Source organism: Serinus canaria, chromosome 4 (genome assembly GCF_022539315.1).
Source record: "Serinus canaria isolate serCan28SL12 chromosome 4, serCan2020, whole genome shotgun sequence".
NCBI lineage: Eukaryota > Metazoa > Chordata > Aves > Passeriformes > Fringillidae > Serinus > Serinus canaria.
The window spans coordinates 12058142-12077028 of record NC_066317.1 but is presented as its reverse complement, the minus strand read 5'-3'; the positions used below and the strand labels follow the sequence as shown (position 1 = coordinate 12077028).

The 18887-nt window shown below is 43.5% G+C and overlaps 2 protein-coding genes across 4 annotated transcripts; both read left to right on the top strand.

Annotated features, from left to right (window-relative positions):
• Positions 1-1216: 1216 nt before the first annotated feature.
• On the top strand, positions 1217-17437 carry COQ2 (coenzyme Q2, polyprenyltransferase). 2 transcript variants are annotated; one of them, XR_007777483.1, is made up of 8 exons: positions 1217-1455; positions 1545-1711; positions 4039-4160; positions 4389-4474; positions 5367-5500; positions 5943-6131; positions 8605-8795; positions 17311-17437. XR_007777483.1 is itself a non-coding variant. In XM_009101371.4 (7 exons), the coding sequence occupies exons 1-7, from the start codon at positions 1221-1223 to the stop codon at positions 8716-8718; spliced, it is 1047 nt and encodes a 348-aa protein (XP_009099619.2). In that variant the 5' UTR covers positions 1217-1220; the 3' UTR covers positions 8719-9118. The 2 variants fall into 2 exon arrangements, 1 of the variants encoding a protein (XP_009099619.2); XM_009101371.4 differs by lacking the exon at positions 17311-17437 and having other exon boundaries at positions 8605-9118.
• On the top strand, positions 17317-18836 carry PLAC8 (placenta associated 8). Of its 2 annotated transcripts, XM_050973876.1 has the most exons (4): positions 17317-17439; positions 17589-17713; positions 18321-18424; positions 18685-18836. In XM_050973876.1, coding segments are annotated over exons 1-4 (345 nt in total). In that variant the 5' UTR covers positions 17317-17324; the 3' UTR covers positions 18686-18836. The 2 variants fall into 2 exon arrangements, with proteins under 2 accessions (XP_050829833.1, XP_018782489.1); XM_018926944.3 differs by lacking the exon at positions 18685-18836 and having other exon boundaries at positions 18321-18428.
• The last annotated feature ends 51 nt before the right edge of the window (positions 18837-18887 follow it).

Below are 18887 nucleotides of genomic sequence, written 5' to 3'. Positions count from 1 at the left end.
CATTTCGGGTATTATCTATAGAAATATAACCATAGAAAATATAAAGATCGAATTTAAGAAAATATATAAGGAAAAGAAAGAGAAAGAACAAGATAGGGGGTAGATATGAAGGGAATGAGAAGAATGTGTCTTCACAAACAAACTGTGAGCCTGCCTGTGGGAAAAGCTAGATGCTGATAGGTGAAAGGAGCAACGGGAGTGACCATAAATTTCAGACAGAGACTTGCTCATCTAAGGCCGTATTAAAATCCTGGACTTAAAGATACAAAGAAAAGGCAGGGGTGGGGAGGGATGTTGTGCATATTAGAAGGAGAGACTTATTAGGTGATTCGGGGAGCCTGTACCTCTCAAGTACCTCAGTCAGTGAGGAAAGGAATAGGGTCATGCAGATAGTAAAGTAGGATTAAAAGAAAGCTATGTCCTCCAAAAACTTGAGATGCCAGAGGAATGCCCACGGCTTGTCCCTTTTTTTTTTTTTTTTTTTTTTTTTTTAATCAAGTCAGAGAACTTCTCTGTCTCCTTTTTGGACATAAGCCTCTGGTGCTGTGAATTTTTCTGCACAGATAACACCACCTGTAGACCCAGCAACAAGACTTAATTGATGCATTGAATTTTCATGTGTGATAATCGCAGTCTTGATCCATCAGGGGTGGGGGAAGCCCCTGAAACATGAAGCTCAATGGGTTAATACACAATCTGGTTCAGGTGGGAATGCCCAGGTACCTCCCCTGTTGCTAAGCGTAGGTGGATTTGTTATGGCCACCTCGGCTGATCCTATGCTGGTCTGAGATTTCCCAAGACACACCCCAAGCCCTCTCCTCCTCCCGTGCGGCTCGGGGAGTGCAAGCCCGGCCTCAGACAAGAGCGCGCTACTTCTGGAACTCGCTGATTGTTGGAGTCATTAACCCCCAGCCTTTCAGTCCCTCACACAGCTGGTGGGAGAACTGAGTGAGCGAGGAGAAGAGATACAAAGGCCACATGGGAAATCTGATTTTTTTTATTTATTTTATTTTTTTGTTAATTACCCACAGTGAGGAAAGGTCTTGGAGATGACACAAATGTTCAGAACGATCACGTTAAGTTTCGAGGACGAGGATTTCACTGAGCACACTCGGACCCCACATCCTGCCCCGCCTCAGCCCCGGCGCAGGGTGCCTAATGGCGCCGTGCATGCGCAAGTCCAAGAGACTCCGTCCCGCCGGCAGCGGGGCGGCGCTAAGATGGCGGCGGCGCTGCTGGCGCGGTTGTGCCGGGGTGGCCCCGGACTCCGGGGCACACTCGGGCTCCGCAACGCCCGCCTGCCCCTTGCCGCTACCGGCGCCGCCCCGCCGCTGCTGCTCCGCCGCCCCGCCGCGCCCCTGGGGCCGCGCAGCTTCTCGGCGGCCGAGCTGGTACGCGCCGCGCCGGCCCCGCTGCAGCCCTACTTGCGGCTCATGCGCCTGCACCAGCCCGCCGGTGAGCGCGGCGGGGAGGGTCGGGACCGCGTGCCCCCCGTGGCCTCCCGTTCCTCGCTGAGCCCACCCGCGGGTTTTGTCTCCCTGTAGGGACGTGGCTGTTGTACCTGCCGTGTACCTGGAGCATCGGGCTGGCGGCCGCGCCCGGCTGTCTCCCAGACTGGCGCATGCTGTCCCTGTTCGGCGTCGGAGCCGTGCTCATGCGAGGGGCCGGCTGCACCATCAATGACATGTGGGACCGCGACTATGACAGACAGGTAGTGAACCGTGGGGCAAGGCCGCTTACACGAGCGTGCAGTGACAGGACAAGGGGGCATGGCTTCAAATTGAAAGAGTAGGCTTAGATTAGATATTAGGAAGAAGTTCTTCACTCTGAGGATGGTGAGGCATTGGAATAGGTTGCCCAGAGAAGTTTTAGGTGGCCCATCGCTGGAACTGTTCAAGGCCAACTTGGATGGGGCTGCAGGTAACCTGGTCTAGTAAAGCATCCCTGCCCACAACACGAGGGTTGGAATGAGGTGATCTTTAAGGTCCCCTTCCAACTCAAGCCCTTCTGTGATTCAGAGAACCAAGCATGTGCCTGTTCATCTCCATTGTCACAGAATCAACAGAATTTTTGGGGTTAGAAGGGATCTCGGGAGATTATCTAATTCAACTCCCTTGCCAAGGCCACGTCACCGAGAGCAGGTTACGCAGGAACGCATCCAAATGGGTTTTGAATGTATCCAGGGAGAGAAACTCCATTTAACACATTCTGTTTTTTCTGAGCCATGCACCAAGGATTCTGAAAGCACTGAATTACATGAGCATCACCAGTGATTCCTTGATGAGTGCAGACTCCAGGTTCAGGAATTCCTCCATGTTTCTGTCTGAGATGCACGCAATTGATTTGTCTACATTTCCTCCAAAAATTGTAGAAAGTATTTTATTTCTCTGTCCAGGACTGTAGTAAGTCTTCTAGAATACTCACCTCTGTGTAAGATAAAATACATGCTGTTGGCTGTAGGCAGTACTTGAACAAGTTTATTTTTCAACCTTGTTTTGCGCCACAGAACAAACCAAGTAACACTTTTTTGCTACAGTTGCTGGTGTACAATCTATCCAAAAATGACTTTTTTTCCCCTTAATTTTAGGAGAAGCATTTCCTTTTATTGTTGTACTGTTAATTTTGGCTGTTCAGAGTATCATTATGTTGTATGTTTTCATTTATCATCTCTCATTTGTTCAGAAGAGAGAAATAAGCAAAAGGCAGCGCCCAGTGTGAGATTTTGAAATGTGCACAGGTTTGGGCTTGGAGGGGAACATCCTGGTGATGTGTCACTGTTTGCTCCTCATGTTTTTTGTTCCTGTATTGCTCCTGCAGTTTTGGAGTTTGGGTTTTGGCCCTGCAAGACACAGAATAATGAGCCAATCCAGTATGTGAAGGTCTTAGTATGGCACTTGTGTTTGTGCTGTTGGGAAGGCAGGGAATCAGAATGGGGTTTATACTAGCTTTGGATGATTTAGGGTTTGGAAGGTGTTAAAAACTACATATGCTAAACGGGTTTGATGTGGGGATGTGATAAGTAAGAGGGAATTTCAATATAATGGTTTAATTTGTGCATTATGTGATGTGGTCAGATAGAAAGTTTTTAAAATTGCATTCACAGCTTTTTCTGGGGTACCTTAAAAATCTTCCTTCAACACAGGTGCCATAGAGGCCAGGCCAACAGCAGGAGTTGGTTGGTGATGGTGGTTTGGGGTTTAGATTTTGTGTTACTGATTGTTTGGGACATGTTTTCTTTAAGTGAAACATCCTATGTTTGGTTGCACTGTGCAGTGGAATTGGTCACAGGTAAGTGCCTGTTTACTGCTCCAAAAGCCATATTTAGTGTTAGCATAGCCTGATGGTGGGGGGGAGAACAAGCTAAAAGGGTTTATTTAAATTCACATTATTCAAGCATAGGCAAGATACTTTTTATGTACAGAATATTCTGTAAAATTTGGCTTTTGAACCTCATTGAATAGACTTTCCATCAACATGTACAATTTCATGGAATTGTTAGGTTGAAAGGCACCTCTGGAGATCATGCAGTCCAACCCTGCCAAGGCAGGATTACCTGGAGCAGGTGACACAGGAACATGTCCAGGTGGGGTTTGGAATGTCTCCAGAGAGGGATCCACAATTTCCCTGGGCAGGCTATTCCAGTGCTCTGCCACCCTCAGTGTAGAGAAGTTCTTCCTCATGTTGAGGTGAAATTCAGTCATTTGGAGTTTTTTTTCCGTTGGTAACCTTTGGCAACTATTCACCATTCATTTAACTTTTTTCTGATACTTTTTTCTTTATTCAGTTTACCGTGTATGATTTCTTGCTCCAGACAGAGTTTCTAAACTCCTCTGTATTCCAGTTGGGATTAAATGTCTTTTCACAGCTATTAACTCCACATCAATGGGACTGGATTCTGAAAATGCCATTAGAGAGAAACAAAAGCAAACAGAATTAGGACCTTTTCATTTCTCTTCAGAAAATAGGAAAAAAAAAAGCATTGTAAATTTCCCATCAGTTACAAATGTACCTAGTGGTAATATTATTTCCATTTTTTAGGTTGCAAGGACAGCAAGCAGACCCCTGGCAGCTGGAGATATCTCCACTTTCCAGTCCTTTGTTTTTCTTGGGGGACAGCTCAGCCTGGCACTCTGTGTGCTTCTCTGTCTGAATTACTACAGGTGATGTATGAGTCTTTTGGTTTTTAAAGTCTGGTACTCGGTCCTGAGTTAAGCACAGAGATTTTGAGTAGAAAAGGTGTTGGGGTCAGAGTGAGGAAGTTATTAGTCATGGAATTGTAATTGAAAGGAAAATAATTAGATCAGTACTGTGTACAGCTCCTGCAATGCTGCACTGCGTCTACTGGTCTTTAGCCTGGCAAACAATAATTCTCTTGGTACTTTTTACAGTATCATTCTGGGAGCAGCCTCTTTATTCCTTGTGATCACCTACCCTCTGATGAAGAGAATAACATACTGGCCACAGCTAGTTTTAGGTAAGATGGAAAGATTTTTTTCTCCTTTTTTAATTTCAGATGTAATTTTTGGGGTGTTTTACAAGGTAGTACTTCAGCTTTAGCAATCTGACTTTTTATAACTTTATATCAAAATAGGAATACTTTACAGGCCAAGTGTTGTTGTGCCACAAGCTTCTTAATTTATGACAGGCATTGGAGTTATTGTGTGGCTTTGGGGTTGGGTTTTTTTCGTTGTTAGAAATCAGTTCATTGTTTTGATGCAGTGATTGGAGGTAGAAGAGTAGGGTGGAAATAAACATTTGTCATTTGAGAATGAGCTGTAGTTTTGCAGTTATTTCAAAACCTTTCTTAAATACAGATATGTCTATACAGCATTTCAGTCTTCAGCTTCCAAAAAAAACTCCTGAACAGATACTGATGGTGCTTGTATTTTAGGTTGAGCTACTAAAACATACCTGTGTATATTGGCTCTCACATTCCAGCTGTCTTCAGGGGATTTTTAACCAAAATTGTCATTTTTGCGCTAGAAATACCATAGTTGGCTACTGTGTACTGTTTTGCAGCCAGTTATGCTGATATGTTTTGTTACACTGACACCTGAGCATTTTACCTTCAGACCTGTTGTTAGAGTATTCTGGAATAGTTCTGTGCAAATGTTTCCCTACACTAATGAAGTCAAACTCAAATTAGGGAAAAATGTGTGGCATGTGTATTTTATCTTGCATGTCCAAAGTATTTAATGTCAAATTATTCATATCTATTACCTGCCTGAAACTAAGTGGTAGAAAAACAGAGATGTTGGTTTTATACAAAAGGCTGCTGATATGATATGCTCTCAGATAAATTGTATTTAATTGCTGCTGGCATTCTTGTAACTTTTTTTTTTTTATAATTCTCTTAATGATTTTAGGATTTACATTTAATTGGGGAGCCCTTCTTGGATGGTCTGCCATCAAAGGGTCATGTGAGTGGTCTGTGTGTTTGCCCTTATACTTTGCTGGAGTCATGTGGACACTGGTGTACGACACCATTTATGCACATCAGGTAGGGTGACAGTGAAACTGTTAAAACACACAAGTTTGTATGTTTTGTTTACAAATTTGTTGTCAAACAGCTGAGCTAACCTCTTGCAGTTCTTCACCTGCAGCTGTGCTGAAGCAGCCCCAAAGAAGTCCCAGCCCTTCAAAATTTTGTTGCTGTTTGCCAAGGTTTTACAAGTCACGTGGAAAGATGGAAGAACAATGCCCTTTGTGCTCTTATGCTTTTGCATTGTGGAAATAACTTTGACATTGGTAGTAACTCCTGGCTGCTAAACAGCTCTAAGACCAGCCTTCTAGTTTGAATTTTAATGTGGGGACCTACAAGTGCCATTAAATTGGGTTCCTAGTAAGAAGCATTGAAAATTTCAGCAAGTCCTCAATTGTTATTTTTCTTATGAAGTGGCATTGGATTATGGATTTTGTGGTAATTAATCTTTTCATTCCAGGATAAGAGGGATGACATCATGATTGGTGTGAAGTCAACTGCATTGCATTTCAGGGAGGACACAAAGCAGTGGCTCAGTGGCTTCAGCCTGGCAATGCTCCTGAGTCTGTGTGTGGCAGGGATGAACTGCAACCAAACCGTCCCGTATTACTTGGCTGTGGCTGCCGTAGCAGCTCACCTGGCACACCAGGTTTGATGGATTTATTCATACTTTTTCCATGAGGAAGTTCTTACTAAGAAGTCAGAGGGCTTTTCAACTCACATCAATTAATGAGCTACCCATGAAAAGCAGTTCTGTAAAGAGAACTAAAGTCTTCTGAAAATAAGCTTGGTCTTCGTAAGTACCTTTTGCAGACCTTTTGGTTGAGGAGACCTTCAGTCCTGACCACAAACAGTGGAGCACTGAGTTTCAGTTTGTTTGTAACCAAGAGAAGTGCCACACATCAAGCTGTGATCTCAAGGAATGAGTTTTCTTCTCACTGCCAGTAGCAGCTGCTGCTAGATCCACCTCAATGTGCTGCAAAATACTGTGGTGTTAACTGTTCTGATTCAGTTCTTGCAGTGTCTGGCACGCATAATGGCAGATGTTAACATTATAATTTTATGTTAATTTGACAGTTCTAAAGAGTTCTCTTAAAAGCAGAGATCAATCCAATTCAGTCTTGTAGTTGCTTTCATTTAGAAATTTTTATGAATAAGAGAAAGAAAGAGATTACCTCTGTCAGTAAAGGATGCAGATAGGATCCTGTTATCTTGTTATTTCTGAATCCTAACAACTGTGTTACACAGTGTTGTAGTAAGGGACAAGTCAGTCTATTCAAAAATTAATTGCTGGTCTTGATAGGTAAGTGATGGCAGAGTATTGTGTATTGCAAGTAGTAAAACCATTGCTAGTCTGAGAAGTTAAATTTGCGGTAATGTAGAACTTTTTATATAGCACGTTGATTGTAATGTTGCATTTTAATGGGTGGAGCTCATGCAGGTAATGGATATTAAACATATCACTTGGGAAGAGAATTCTTGTGGTGATGTAGTCTGGCACTCAGCCACTGTTTTCATAGTGACTGTGCTTGGAAATGTATGAGGGAAAGAATACTATGTCCACTGTATGATCATTTACAGTTTGAATTGTCAGAGAGCCTTTGTGCTGTAGTTTTATCATAAATGAGAACCATTTTAAGGATCTTTATAAGTGAGGATGCAGACCAATGAGTATAAATGATGGAGAATTCACAATTGTGTGGACTGCCAAAGTCAAAAGAGCAGAACTGTTCTGTGTACCACAGAGTAGCTTCTTTTTGAGGAATTATTAAAATAAGTCCTGCTTAAACGTTTTTATGCATATCTTCTTGTTCAAGATTTCTAATTGTGTCCTTAGCTGAGTTTAGAAAGCTGAGTAAGATGCCTGAGGATCAGGATTTCCAAGATTTCCTTGATTCACTGAATTTTTGCCTGAGGCAGAAAAATTTGGGTGATGATGATGTCAAATTGTATCCTTCTCAAGAAGTGCACCAATAGAAAAATAACATCTTCTATTTTCCTCGTGTTTCTGAAAGAATAGCTTAGCTGCTGTTGAGTTTAATTTGCCAGTTCAGTGTTTTGAGTTCCCAGTGTCTGAGGAGCTGACAGGTTCTTAAGGATGTGGATCACATCATATTTGAGAAGCTTGTGAAGAGTGTTTTTGATTATTTGACTAGGATCCAGCTCTGATTTCTCTCTACAACCACAAATGAAGCAGATTTCCTGGGGAAGGTTTCACTTCTTTCTGTTTTAACTTTTTCAAAGGCTGAAGTGCAAAGTTTGAGGTTTTAGGGGCTCCTTCTCTGTTAATCCTTTCACTCATTTTGCTCAACATTTCCTCTTGTTATCGTGCTCAAGACTTTTGCACCAAATTTTGATTTTGGGAATATTTTTTCAGTAAATTTGCACTTGCTGTACCTTGTGAGTTGGGGGTTTTTTGGTTTTGTTTTTTTGGTTTTGGGGTTTTTTTGTTTTTTTCCACTTTTAGTTGTGACTCACAGCAGAGAGCTGCCATGTGGGTAAGCCAGGCCTTCTGGCTGCGAGTGCAGGTGTCCTGGTCCTTGTTTGTTGTTGGAAGGGAATTGCATGAACTTGGCTAAGAGCAACTGGACTGAAACTAGCCCTGTGTGGCAAGGCAGGGTTTGGCACTTGCTTTGTTTCACTGCTGGCTCTCCAGTGCCTTGTCTCTACTGAAACACAGAACAACACCTTGTAGCAGAGATGGAAAAGTGCATTCATCTTTATTTAAAGTTACATTGAAGAATTAGGTGGCAACCTAATGAGAAAAATCTCAAGGAGACTTATTTACATGCCCAGATATTTTTGCACTTTTAAGTATCAATCCAGACACACCAGTAACTGGGCTGTTTATATAGTCTTCCATTGAGATGGTCTGGGAATCATGTTCATATGAGGTCCTTGACTTTTCTGCTATATGTTGAAAAAAATCTGTCAAACACAGATGCCAGTTATGCAAAAAAAAAAAAAATTAAACACAGTATTCCTGTTTCTTTTGGAGTTAAGGGTAGACTTTAGAGCTTAAGAATAATTTTTTGAAGTTGCGGATAATTTTGTGATGTTTCCGATATTTATGAGTCTGTAGAATAATAATAATCGTCTTATGTTGTACTGTGCTTTTGCAGATTTACACTTTGGACATAGACAAGCCTGAAGACTGTTGGAAGAAATTTGCTTCAAATCGTACTGTAGGAATTCTGCTCTTCATAGGGATTGTGCTTGGAAATCTGTGGAAATGAAAAGGCTTAAATGTAGAAGATCCTTCAGAGAACAGATAGTTGAAATCACTATACTGATATTTTAGTCTAACTGAAGTGTAAGTATTATAAGAAGGAAAACACTTGTAATGTAAATATAGCTGCTTTATATTGTTTATTTATAAAAGCTGGTGGAAACATTCTTGTTTCTGAAATCATGCAGTTTTGATTATTCTACAATGAAAGTTTTGGTTATCTGGGAATAACTTCAATCTGCATAGAAGCTCCAAAAAGCTCTGCTGATCCTGTGTAGTAGCAGCAAACTTCTGTCAAGCTGTGGAGACTGTGAACCCAAGATTTTATATGAAGCAGGTGTCTCTTAGAGACAGCATGGGTAAAAATGCGAAATTATTTCTGGTTGTAAATAAAATCTGGCTGTAGATGTTTGATGGTCTGATTTATTACAAAGGTAATTTTCAGTTTGAGTTGGAGCTTGCTTCATGGAGGAGTTGCAATAACTGTTTTTCTTCTGTGATGTCTAGAAGCAGTCAGGATTCTAAATGTGTAAGGTCCACAGTAAGGAGTCAGTAGAGAAGTATTTAAGATTTTCTGCTCTTGCTGTGATTGCTGCAGCAGGTGCTTTCCTGTGAAAAGGACGGGCTTCATGTGAAAAGAACAGGTTTCTGCAAAGTTGCCTGCACAGAGTGAGCTAAGCTTGTTTGTCAGAGTGATTTGAGTACATACTAAGGACTGAAAACAAAAGCCGAGAAGCCCAGAGCTGTTGCCAAATATGTGTGAGCAGTGGTTGACCCTGGGCTACAAATTCGTCATGCAAACTTGTTGACATTTTTTAAATTCTGTTTGTTTTGACTTATGCCTACTGGTCTTATTTGTAGTCTTACAGGAAAAACTTGTTTCTAGAGGAATGCCTAGAAACAGTAAAAATAGCAAGTGCAGGCTAACTAAATGGTCCTTACACAGAAGTTGTTCTTAAGTAGGGTTTGTATCCTGGGGTGGAGAAAGTACTAAGCTGAAGAAAAGCAGTTTAATAATGAAAAACCATAGGCTTCTGATCAGTTCTGTGACATAGCTGCATTTTGTAGAGGGAGAATTTGATGCATCCAACTTGAACTTTGTTTATTAGCTGTTTACTAGTAATTAAAAAGTCTTGTAAAGTAAATAGTATGGATCAGTTTACATAGTGTTATTTTAGTGAGGTGGTGGCAACAGTTATTAATCTGCTTTTCACATACTAAAGCATCTTTAAGTAGTTCAGATTTGGGAAGAGCTCACATTTTGTTGTGCATTTGAACCTTCTGGTGTCCTTTGTCTGTTGACTGCTTGTCACAAGTGTGTCGCGTTGAGGGAGGCTTGGGACGCTCAATATGAGAGATCAGCAAGCTTCATTTCTTGATTAGAGCATCAGACATTTATGCACAACAAGTAATAAGCTCATACATATTCTGTAAGCTAAGCAATCTATTGGTTATACTATAGATACCAGTTCTCTTCTTACTTCCTCATTCCTTACAACTTACATCTTCTTTTTCTCATCTCTCTCTTTCTCAACTACAGCATCTTGTTATCATAATACAGCTATGCTCAAGGCCACAGTGTCCTTGCAGGTGCATGGACTCAGATTAGCTGGGTCCGGTACTTTTCCAATTCTTGGTCAGCTATCCAGAGCATGTCTACGTGGCCTTTGTCACGTAACTAGCCCTCCGCACAAGTGTTTGTCTTAAAATGAGAAGAGGAAAAGGGTATCGCTAAATACAGTGTAAAATAAAATTTAAAAACAGTCCTCATGTCCAGAACTTGAAAATCACTTCAGGTTTTCTGTGTGAGTTTTCCAAATTCATCTTAATTTCTTTTTGCACAGATAAGATATAGCTGTATTTTAGGTTCATTGCCTGAAAAACAGAAAGATTTAGGTTCCAGGCTGTAATACTGAGGATATTAAGTTTGTGAAAAATTTTTTGATTAACACAAGGAAATAAATAATTTATCAAGTGCAAAAGAGGTAAAGGCTACTGAGGATGTTAGTTGCATGAGCATTTTATGATTAATACACAGAAAGTAATAATTTTTAAAGCACAAAAGAGATAAAGGCTCTTTATTTCTTATCGAGCTGCTTCCTGGCTAAAACCTTCCTGTTTGGATCTGTTGGCAGATATATGTACATCTCCTCCCTTCATTTCCAAGGTGTTCTATTCCAAATCTTCACTAAGATGCTCTCTGCTGTAATTGGATGAAGTTTCTTAAAAAGTTTTCAAAAACTCTTGTCTCTAAGCATCAGCTTTTATTAGTGTGCTTTTGCAGGACTAAACAACATCCTCTGGAAGTTTCTTCTGCCCTACCATTCCCTTTCTCCCGCACCTCCTTTTCCAAGTATTCCTCCACAGGATGTTGAGATAACAGATGCTTTTTTCCAGCAACAGAAAGGTCAAATGTCACTAACAGTGGCAAACTGAAACACTGCCAGTTGCTCAGTGAAACAGAAAGCTCTATACTAACATCAGCCCTTGCCTACGTGTTGCACTTTGTAGAAGAGCGTGTCAAAGCAGCACCAGCTCTTTGTCCAGGATTAGCCCTATAGAGTTAAGGGTGCTACTCCTGCAGAGATAGAAAGGTTGCCAAGGCATTGGAAACCTGCAGGGTGGGGCTGGATCTTTGCCTTAGAAGACTGTTTTGTACAGTGGCACATGGGAGCTCTCACACTCCCCTTTCCCAGGGAGAAGACTTGTAAGAGGAAGGTCAGCCAAGGCAAACTCTGCCTGAGTTCTGCTGTTCGTATTTCTTGGTAAATATAATGGTGTTAATGGGGCAGGTCAGGGTTTTCCCTCCCTCTGTTCCCAAGTACGTGCTACAGGAGCTATGCTCTGCAAACATCTGGAGTGCCTGTGCCAGCCGGTCTGGCTGCCAGAGAGCCTGGCAATGCCATGGCAGTAGGTCAGGCATCTCACCAACCACTGGTGACATGACCAGGAAAAAAAAGGCATTCCTTTTCTATTTCCACTTTGGCAAAAGCTAGGAGAGGGCCATTAATTCATTTCTAAACACTTCACAGTACGAGGAGAGAAGCTCTGAGCTTCAAAAGAAAGCTACCAAGAAAAAATGTGTATCTTAGCCAGCCATGGATAATGAGAAATTTAGGTACCAGCTGAAGGCTCCTGGTATACTGAAGAGGTGATTTTGCGTTTCCTGCAATGCCTCTCTGCATTTTGTGATATAGGCAAAAGGCCAGAGCAAATTTTAATGCAGCGTGCTAGATGCAGTACAAGAATTACAAAAGGAACAGAAAAAAAGTCATTGGTTTTACAGCATTTTTCTTTGCCTGGATGGTGGTGTTTAAAAAAACCATAAAAAAATACCACTTCCAGGCAGCTGTACAGAAGTGATTTTGTCTGAATAAAGCAGAAAAAGGCCTAATACATTTAAAAGAAACAGAAACAAAACCAACAATAAAAGAAAAGTGTTCATGCCAAGTTTAATGCTTCTAACAATACAGCTGTATTTTTTGGGGTGGAAATTCCCATCCTAATGCAAAACAAAATCCAAAGCCACCCCTGACTTCTTATGCCTGTGAAACACAGTTCCTCCAAATTGCCAAGCTTGTCTGTGACAGGTACAGTAACAAGGAAATACAACTAATACAAAATAAAATAAATAAAATATAGCTAATGTAAAATAAGTTGTATCAACTGCATAAAGAACAGAACCAAGCCTGTAGCGATTTGTAAGGGCAGTGGGGGAAAGTGGTGGCCTGCCATTGCACAAGACCTTATTTTTTTCCTGCCCTGATGTCAAAGCATTCACAGAGTTCAGCTCTGAATGTCTCACTTTCTACAACTCCCTGAAAGGACCTTGTGGCCAGGTGCAAGTTGGTCTCATCTCTCAGGTAGCAAGTGACAGAAGGAGAGGAAACGACCTCAAGTTACACCAGGGAAGGTTTAGACTCGATATAAATTCCTTTGCTGAAATGGTGATCACACATGGGAGCAGGCTCCCCAGACAAGTGGTGGAATCACCATCCCTGAAGTGTTCAAAAGGTGTGAGGTTGTGGTGCTTGGGGACAGGTGGTGAACAAGGCAGTGCTGCATTAATGGCTGGACTCAATGATCTTAGAGGTATTTTCCAACATAAATGTTTTTCTGTGATTTGATACTGAAGTAGAATAATTTTATCTTCAAGTTATCACTGTTCAGTGCTCAACCTCACAAGCAGCAGCACATACATAACACCAGGGGACTGCTTTGGGGAGAAACTTCAACACTGGTGAAACCACTGTTCAGTGTTCACTTCAACACTGTGAAACCACACCACTTAGGTGGCTGCTTAGTAGAAAAGCCTCTGTGCATTTTTTGTTGCCTCTCATGCTGCAGCACAGCCAAATATTTGTCAAACAGATTTTCAGCTTCATCAGAGCTTATTTTCCCCAAATTCTGTAATGCTATTAATCACTTTTTCAGGGAATATGTATAAATGGAAATAACAGTACTTGAGAGGAAAATGGAGGAAAACACAGACTTATGTACACCATAACATGCATTATTGTTGTGCTTTTAAGCATTTGCTGGAAGGCACCTTGAATTTTTTTGCTTTTTCCCCTGCACTTCTGCATGCATGACACTGCCCAGTGCGTGCAGCAAGGCAGTAAAAGAAGGATTTGGCAGACCATAGTTGAGTGTCACTTTGACTGTATCTGTTAGATTAGGGTGGGAGTTTCCTGCCTCCCTCCTTCTTGGAAGGAAAACCCAGGGCAGAAAGCCAAGGCCATGTATATACAGGTTGTCCCTGGAGCTGGTGGGGCTGAGGTTGCTCTTGGCTAGGTAAAGGGCGGGCTGAAGGTCCAGTGTGCAGTGCATGCCTCCTCTCCCAGGTGACAGGTGATAAACTTTTGGTTGCTCAACCCCAAGCAGGACTCTGGCACCTACACAGTTCCTTCCCTTATTGTGTCTTTATCTGATGAATATACTCTCCACAGCAGGACCGCTGCTAGCAGCACCTGGGGACGACTACTGGTGGGTTTTTTCTCATGTGCTGGGTAGAATGGGGAAAGTGTTCTCTCAGTCCTTTCTATGTCTCAGCTCAGCCATGAGATGCTGTGCTGCCAGGTTTGGCAGGTACAGAGGCAGTGAGTGTTGTCTTTGGGGTTTGCTTGAGAAATCAGTGGCAGGAGGGGAAGCGAGAGGCAAAAAATTGCTTTAAAGAATTCAAATAAATCAGCTGCTCAGTGCTGATTTATTTATGACATAACAAGTCAGAAAAATGGAGGTTAAACTGCTGGGGAGCTTCCATCAGAGGTTATAACCTACATTTCCATCAGGGTGAGCAATGTTGGGTCATGAGACTGTCATGGAGAACCAAAGCTCTCCTTTGAAGGGGACTTGCAGTCATGTACATACAGCAGGTGTGGAGCCATACAGCTTCCCCATCTTGCACATCACCTCTCCAGGTTCAACTCTCTCAATACCTTCTCCCATCTGCCTTAAGAAACATCATAATCATTAAGTAGTAAAGGTCTTTTTTAATCCACAGTACAACTTATTCTGCTAAATAACATTGATACATTAAAAAATACTTTTCACTCCTCAAATACCATTGCAAAGTGTGTTGGATGTCCTTTTGTTAATACCTTGGTTAATGCTGGATTAACTTCATGATGCATCCTGTGTGGCTCTTTACTTTGCTCCTGCTCAGGTGTTAAAGCAAGGACACCACATGTGGCAGACACGAGGGACAGCAGAAGGGAAGGTCCATTGTCCCCTGCATTGCTCTGGATGAAGCTGTCAGCTTGGGATAAAACTGCCATAGAAAAGGCAAAGAGCACATGTCCAAGCTGGAAATTAGCCATGGGTCAGCTCCAGAGGCTTTCTGGAGTAAGCTGAACTGCTGAGGTTCTCCTGCTTCCCACCATTCTATGAAGATGGGGATGGGTACAGGAAGATTCGCACTTGCACCCTCTGGTAGTTCTGCTTGTGTGCAGGTGCAACTCAGTGAAAGTTAGGCAGTTAATGAAGCAGTAGACTACAAAATGTATAAGTTGGACTGATCTGTTTGTAACAAGAGGATTGATTTGTTGATTTTTACTTTAGTGGTTTTTTTACCTTGTGAGCTCCTGAGGTAAAGCTTGATTCCCACAGGCATTATCCTGTAAGTCTGAGTGACCTGGAGAAAGAGTGGCCTCACTGAAAGCATGAAAAGGTAGCAAGCCACAGGAAGCAGAAGCTCAGCCAGAAGATGTGTGATGTCTTTCTTACACACGATGTGTTAAGCATCTTGTGACAAACCATTTCTAGTGCTAGCATGCAATTGTAGAGGGATTTGAAACCACTTTTAAGTCTGACCAGCTGTGACTAAGAGCTGCTGTGAAGCTGGTGGTACCATTTGGCCCTGGCTGGGAGCTCTTCACTGTGCGCTGGACTTTATGTTTCGGTGCCTGTGGCACAGGGGTTCAGGCCCCTTGCCCAGATGGCACTGCACACTCCCATCCATAGCATCATTTCCAGTCTGATCAGCCACCCAAGACTCTCTCCACTGTGTGCAGTGTCCCTAGCATGGGAGAGATGAGGGAAGTGCAGACATCCCCCAGGATGGGAGCAGCTCTCTCCTTGTACCAGCTGCAATCACTTCAGTGTTCATGAGATATGCAACTGACCCTCAGCTATTTTCTAAGGGCTGTGACAGTACATTATTCAGAGCTGCCCTTCCCTGAGCAGCAACATCATGTGGGCAAAGTTAAGGGGATAAGACAATAAACATGCAAACTTTTTTTTTTTTTTAAAGAAGTAACTAACCTTGGGAAAAGGAAAAATAATGTGTTCTGCACTTGTAAAGTCTGTGGTTGTAAGGACAGGGCACAGCTCCTGACCTCCCCCTTCAAGTTACCTCCCACTCATTGTATGTTTTTTACTGCTGGCTGCCAATAAGAACATCCGAGGGAGTAAGTTTAGTTTCATCTTTGCCAGAGCCTCTTTGTGCAGGGAGAGGAGGCAAGGCTGCTCACCAGGTTAGTTCTCTGAAAGCATGGAAATATTAGTAACTTGTTAGCCTGGGAAGAGTGGGATAATAGCGTCAAAGTAGAGATTTTTTTTATTTTTTTCCTGCTTAGCACAAAATATAAATCAAACTATCTGGCAAATCCACTTGGGGAAGTCGGGGGGAGGGTGGGTCGGGACGGGGCAGGGGCGCTTTTAAAAAGCTATGTGCAAAAGCTGGATTATGGTAAGTTTACCTTTGCTTACTGCTTTCTGATGCTAACACAATTGTATGTGTTGAAGGAATCTGACTGGTACTCAGTACTCTCTGTTTAAACTGAGCTGCCCTACCAGAAGCTTGGATATTGATGGCTTTTGATACCTGGTCTCTCTCTGTGCTTGCTTGTCCCCTCATTGGGGTGTGCTGTTGGTGGCAAGAGCAGCTATGCTTCAAACTCTTCATTATTGTTTGCAGCTAGGAGAGAAGAAAGTAGGTGAATAATACTTGAGTGAGTGGCACTGCTGTTGGCAGGCAGAGGGAAGCTGTGGGTTATCAGAGGTGTTGCACCTCCCTCTGGACACACACCTAATACTACCTCCAGCTGCACTCCTGCAGGGCTTGTAGACTGGTCTGTGCTGCCAGCTGAAGCCAGGAGTGGGATTTCTGGAGAAGCATGTGTTACTCCGAAGGATAGAGAAAGAAGTGCTCCCCCTCCCCCAGCATCACTCCTTAATTTGAGTTTCTGTTCTGGCTTCTGAGCTCAGGAGCAATAGGAGGAGGAGGAGGAAGAGGAGGAGGCTGACCAGCCAGTAGGGTGGGTCTGCCTTTGTCGAACTGCTGTTTCTAACACATAAAATAAATCAACCCAACTTACAGAAAAGAAGGGTCAACAAATGTGAGTAAGCAGTTTATCTTATCTCAGAGAACCTCACCCAAACCCAAACTTTCTTAGACTTTTTACCTTGAAGTACTTTGTGCTTTTTTACTTGGCTAGGGAATTAGAAGCAGAAAGGAATTGTTCTTGTTGCTATTCTTACTATTATCATTATCATCATTATTATTATTTTAGACCTGAGGTTTACTGGTTTTCAAGGTTTACTTGCTTGCTTAACCACAAAAAGTCAAGGAGAGTGTTTCAGTCTTTGGACATTGATTTTCTCTCTTTCTGGCTCCCTACATCAGGAAACCAGAGATACGAGTTTTCTGTACTACTCTTCTTGTGTGTGGCCTGGCTTTGTTATGAGGAAATGAGTCCACAGGTGCTTCCCACATGCCCTGTGCCCATGCTGTGTAAAATACACCATGTCCAACAACTGGAATGCCCAAGTCACTCCCTTCAGCTTGGGTTCACTGCCCAGCCCAGCTCAGCATGAGGGGAATGAGTCATGTCTAAGCACTAGCAAAGCCTATATGGAGTGGAGTGGGGAACATCAGTGGCCTAATGCTAATTTGAAGGCTGGATAAAATGGCAGATAACACGAAAACCTTGAACAGATAGAAATGCAGGCAAGATATGGTTATGTTCTATCACCTCCAGTGGCAGCTAGGGAGCTGGGCAAAAGGAGGCCTGCTGAAGGGTGGTAGCCACCAGTTTGGTTGGAGGTTCAGACCAGCCATGGTTTTTTCACTGACTATCCTGTTTCTTGCCTCTTTCAGAAGAGGACCTGGGAATGGCTGTCCCAGCTGTTGTGACGATCCAGCCGCAGTACGGCGGGGCCATGTCCTCTGTCTCGAGATGCACATGGCAGACAGGCCTGATGGACTGCTGCTCTGACTGTGGTGTCTGTGAGTGCCTTGGACACACTTTCCTTGCCCCTGCTGCTTGGCTCAGTGGTGCCACTGTGCAGCCAGGCAGCCTGGCTCTCCCAGCTGCTCCGGTGGTTCCAGGTGAGCAGGCAGAGCCTCAGCCAGTGCTGTGTTTCTTCCTCTGCCAGGCTGCTGTGGGATGTTCTGCTTCCCCTGCCTGGCATGCCAGGTGGCTGGGGACATGAACGAGTGCTGCCTGTGTGGGACCAGCGTAGCCATGAGGACCCTGTACCGCACCAGATACAACATCCCGGTCAGTGCTGAGCCTACCCCTCACCCTGCTGCAAGCCTGAAAGACAGGGTGCCCCCAAGGCCCCTCTCTCTGCACTTGAGGGAGGGGCTCAGGACAGCAGTGATCTCCACTTCCCCTTTTTTTCCCATTTGTATCCACTTCAGATGCTGCTTCCGTCTTTGAGCTTTGATTGAGATAATTGTGGGCTGAATAAAGAATAGGTGAAGCTGGTTACACGGATAAAGATCCATAATCAGGTTTGGGAGAAAGGTGGACAGTGCATATGTGAGGGTGTTTCTTCCTGCAGTGGAGGTGGTTGGTGCCATCCCAAGGGCAAACCATAGGGTCCCAAGTTCCCTTTCCCTACATTTTCTGTTCCTGTGAGCATTTTTCTTCCCTGTCTGAACCTTAGAAGTCAAAAGATAAGTAGTTATCTGCAGCCTGCACAAAGGGCTCCTTCCTTCCCTTCTGTGGTTCCTGGGGTGCCAGCCCAGGGCTTCAGTGTTTTCTACTCAGGATGCTGCAGCCTGCCAAGAAGAGTCCTTGACCTGGAATGTGATTAACATTTTCTTGGCTGGAACATGTTCTCTGGGAAGCCTCTGTCCCCTAACCTGTTTCTCCCTAGCAGGGGTCCATTTGCTCTGACTGCTGTGTCACCCTGTGGTGCACTGTTTGCTCTGTTTGCCAAATGAAGAGAGACATCAACCGCAGGAGGGAGCTTGGCATATTCTGGTAAGCTAGGGTTGGTGGTGCTTGTTCATAAAGCTGCTGTCACATGCAGCCAGGTGGCTTCCCAGAGCCTTTCCTGCCAACATCTTGACACCGGACCAAGTTTGCTGCAGTGGGGAAATGGCCATGGACGATTTACCAGAGTGACATGTCCTGAAGCAAAATGTTGCTGTGGACCTTGTGCAGGGTGGAGGACTGGGGCAATACACAGAGTGTGGTGAGGCACATCTCAGTCCCAACACTCCTCTTCCATCCTGTTGCAGATGCTGCCATCCTCACTGCATCCTTGGAGCTGCTGCAAGCAGGAGTCACCACTGCTCTGACTGTTGGGAAATGCACCATGTGGAGCTTGCCTTGACTGCATTTGATTTCCCCTACTTAACTGCAGAAATAAAGTTTTGAGTTTGTCTTCCTACCTCTGTGTATGTCACTCTTGCACCACCTGAGAGCACCCATCCTTTTCGTG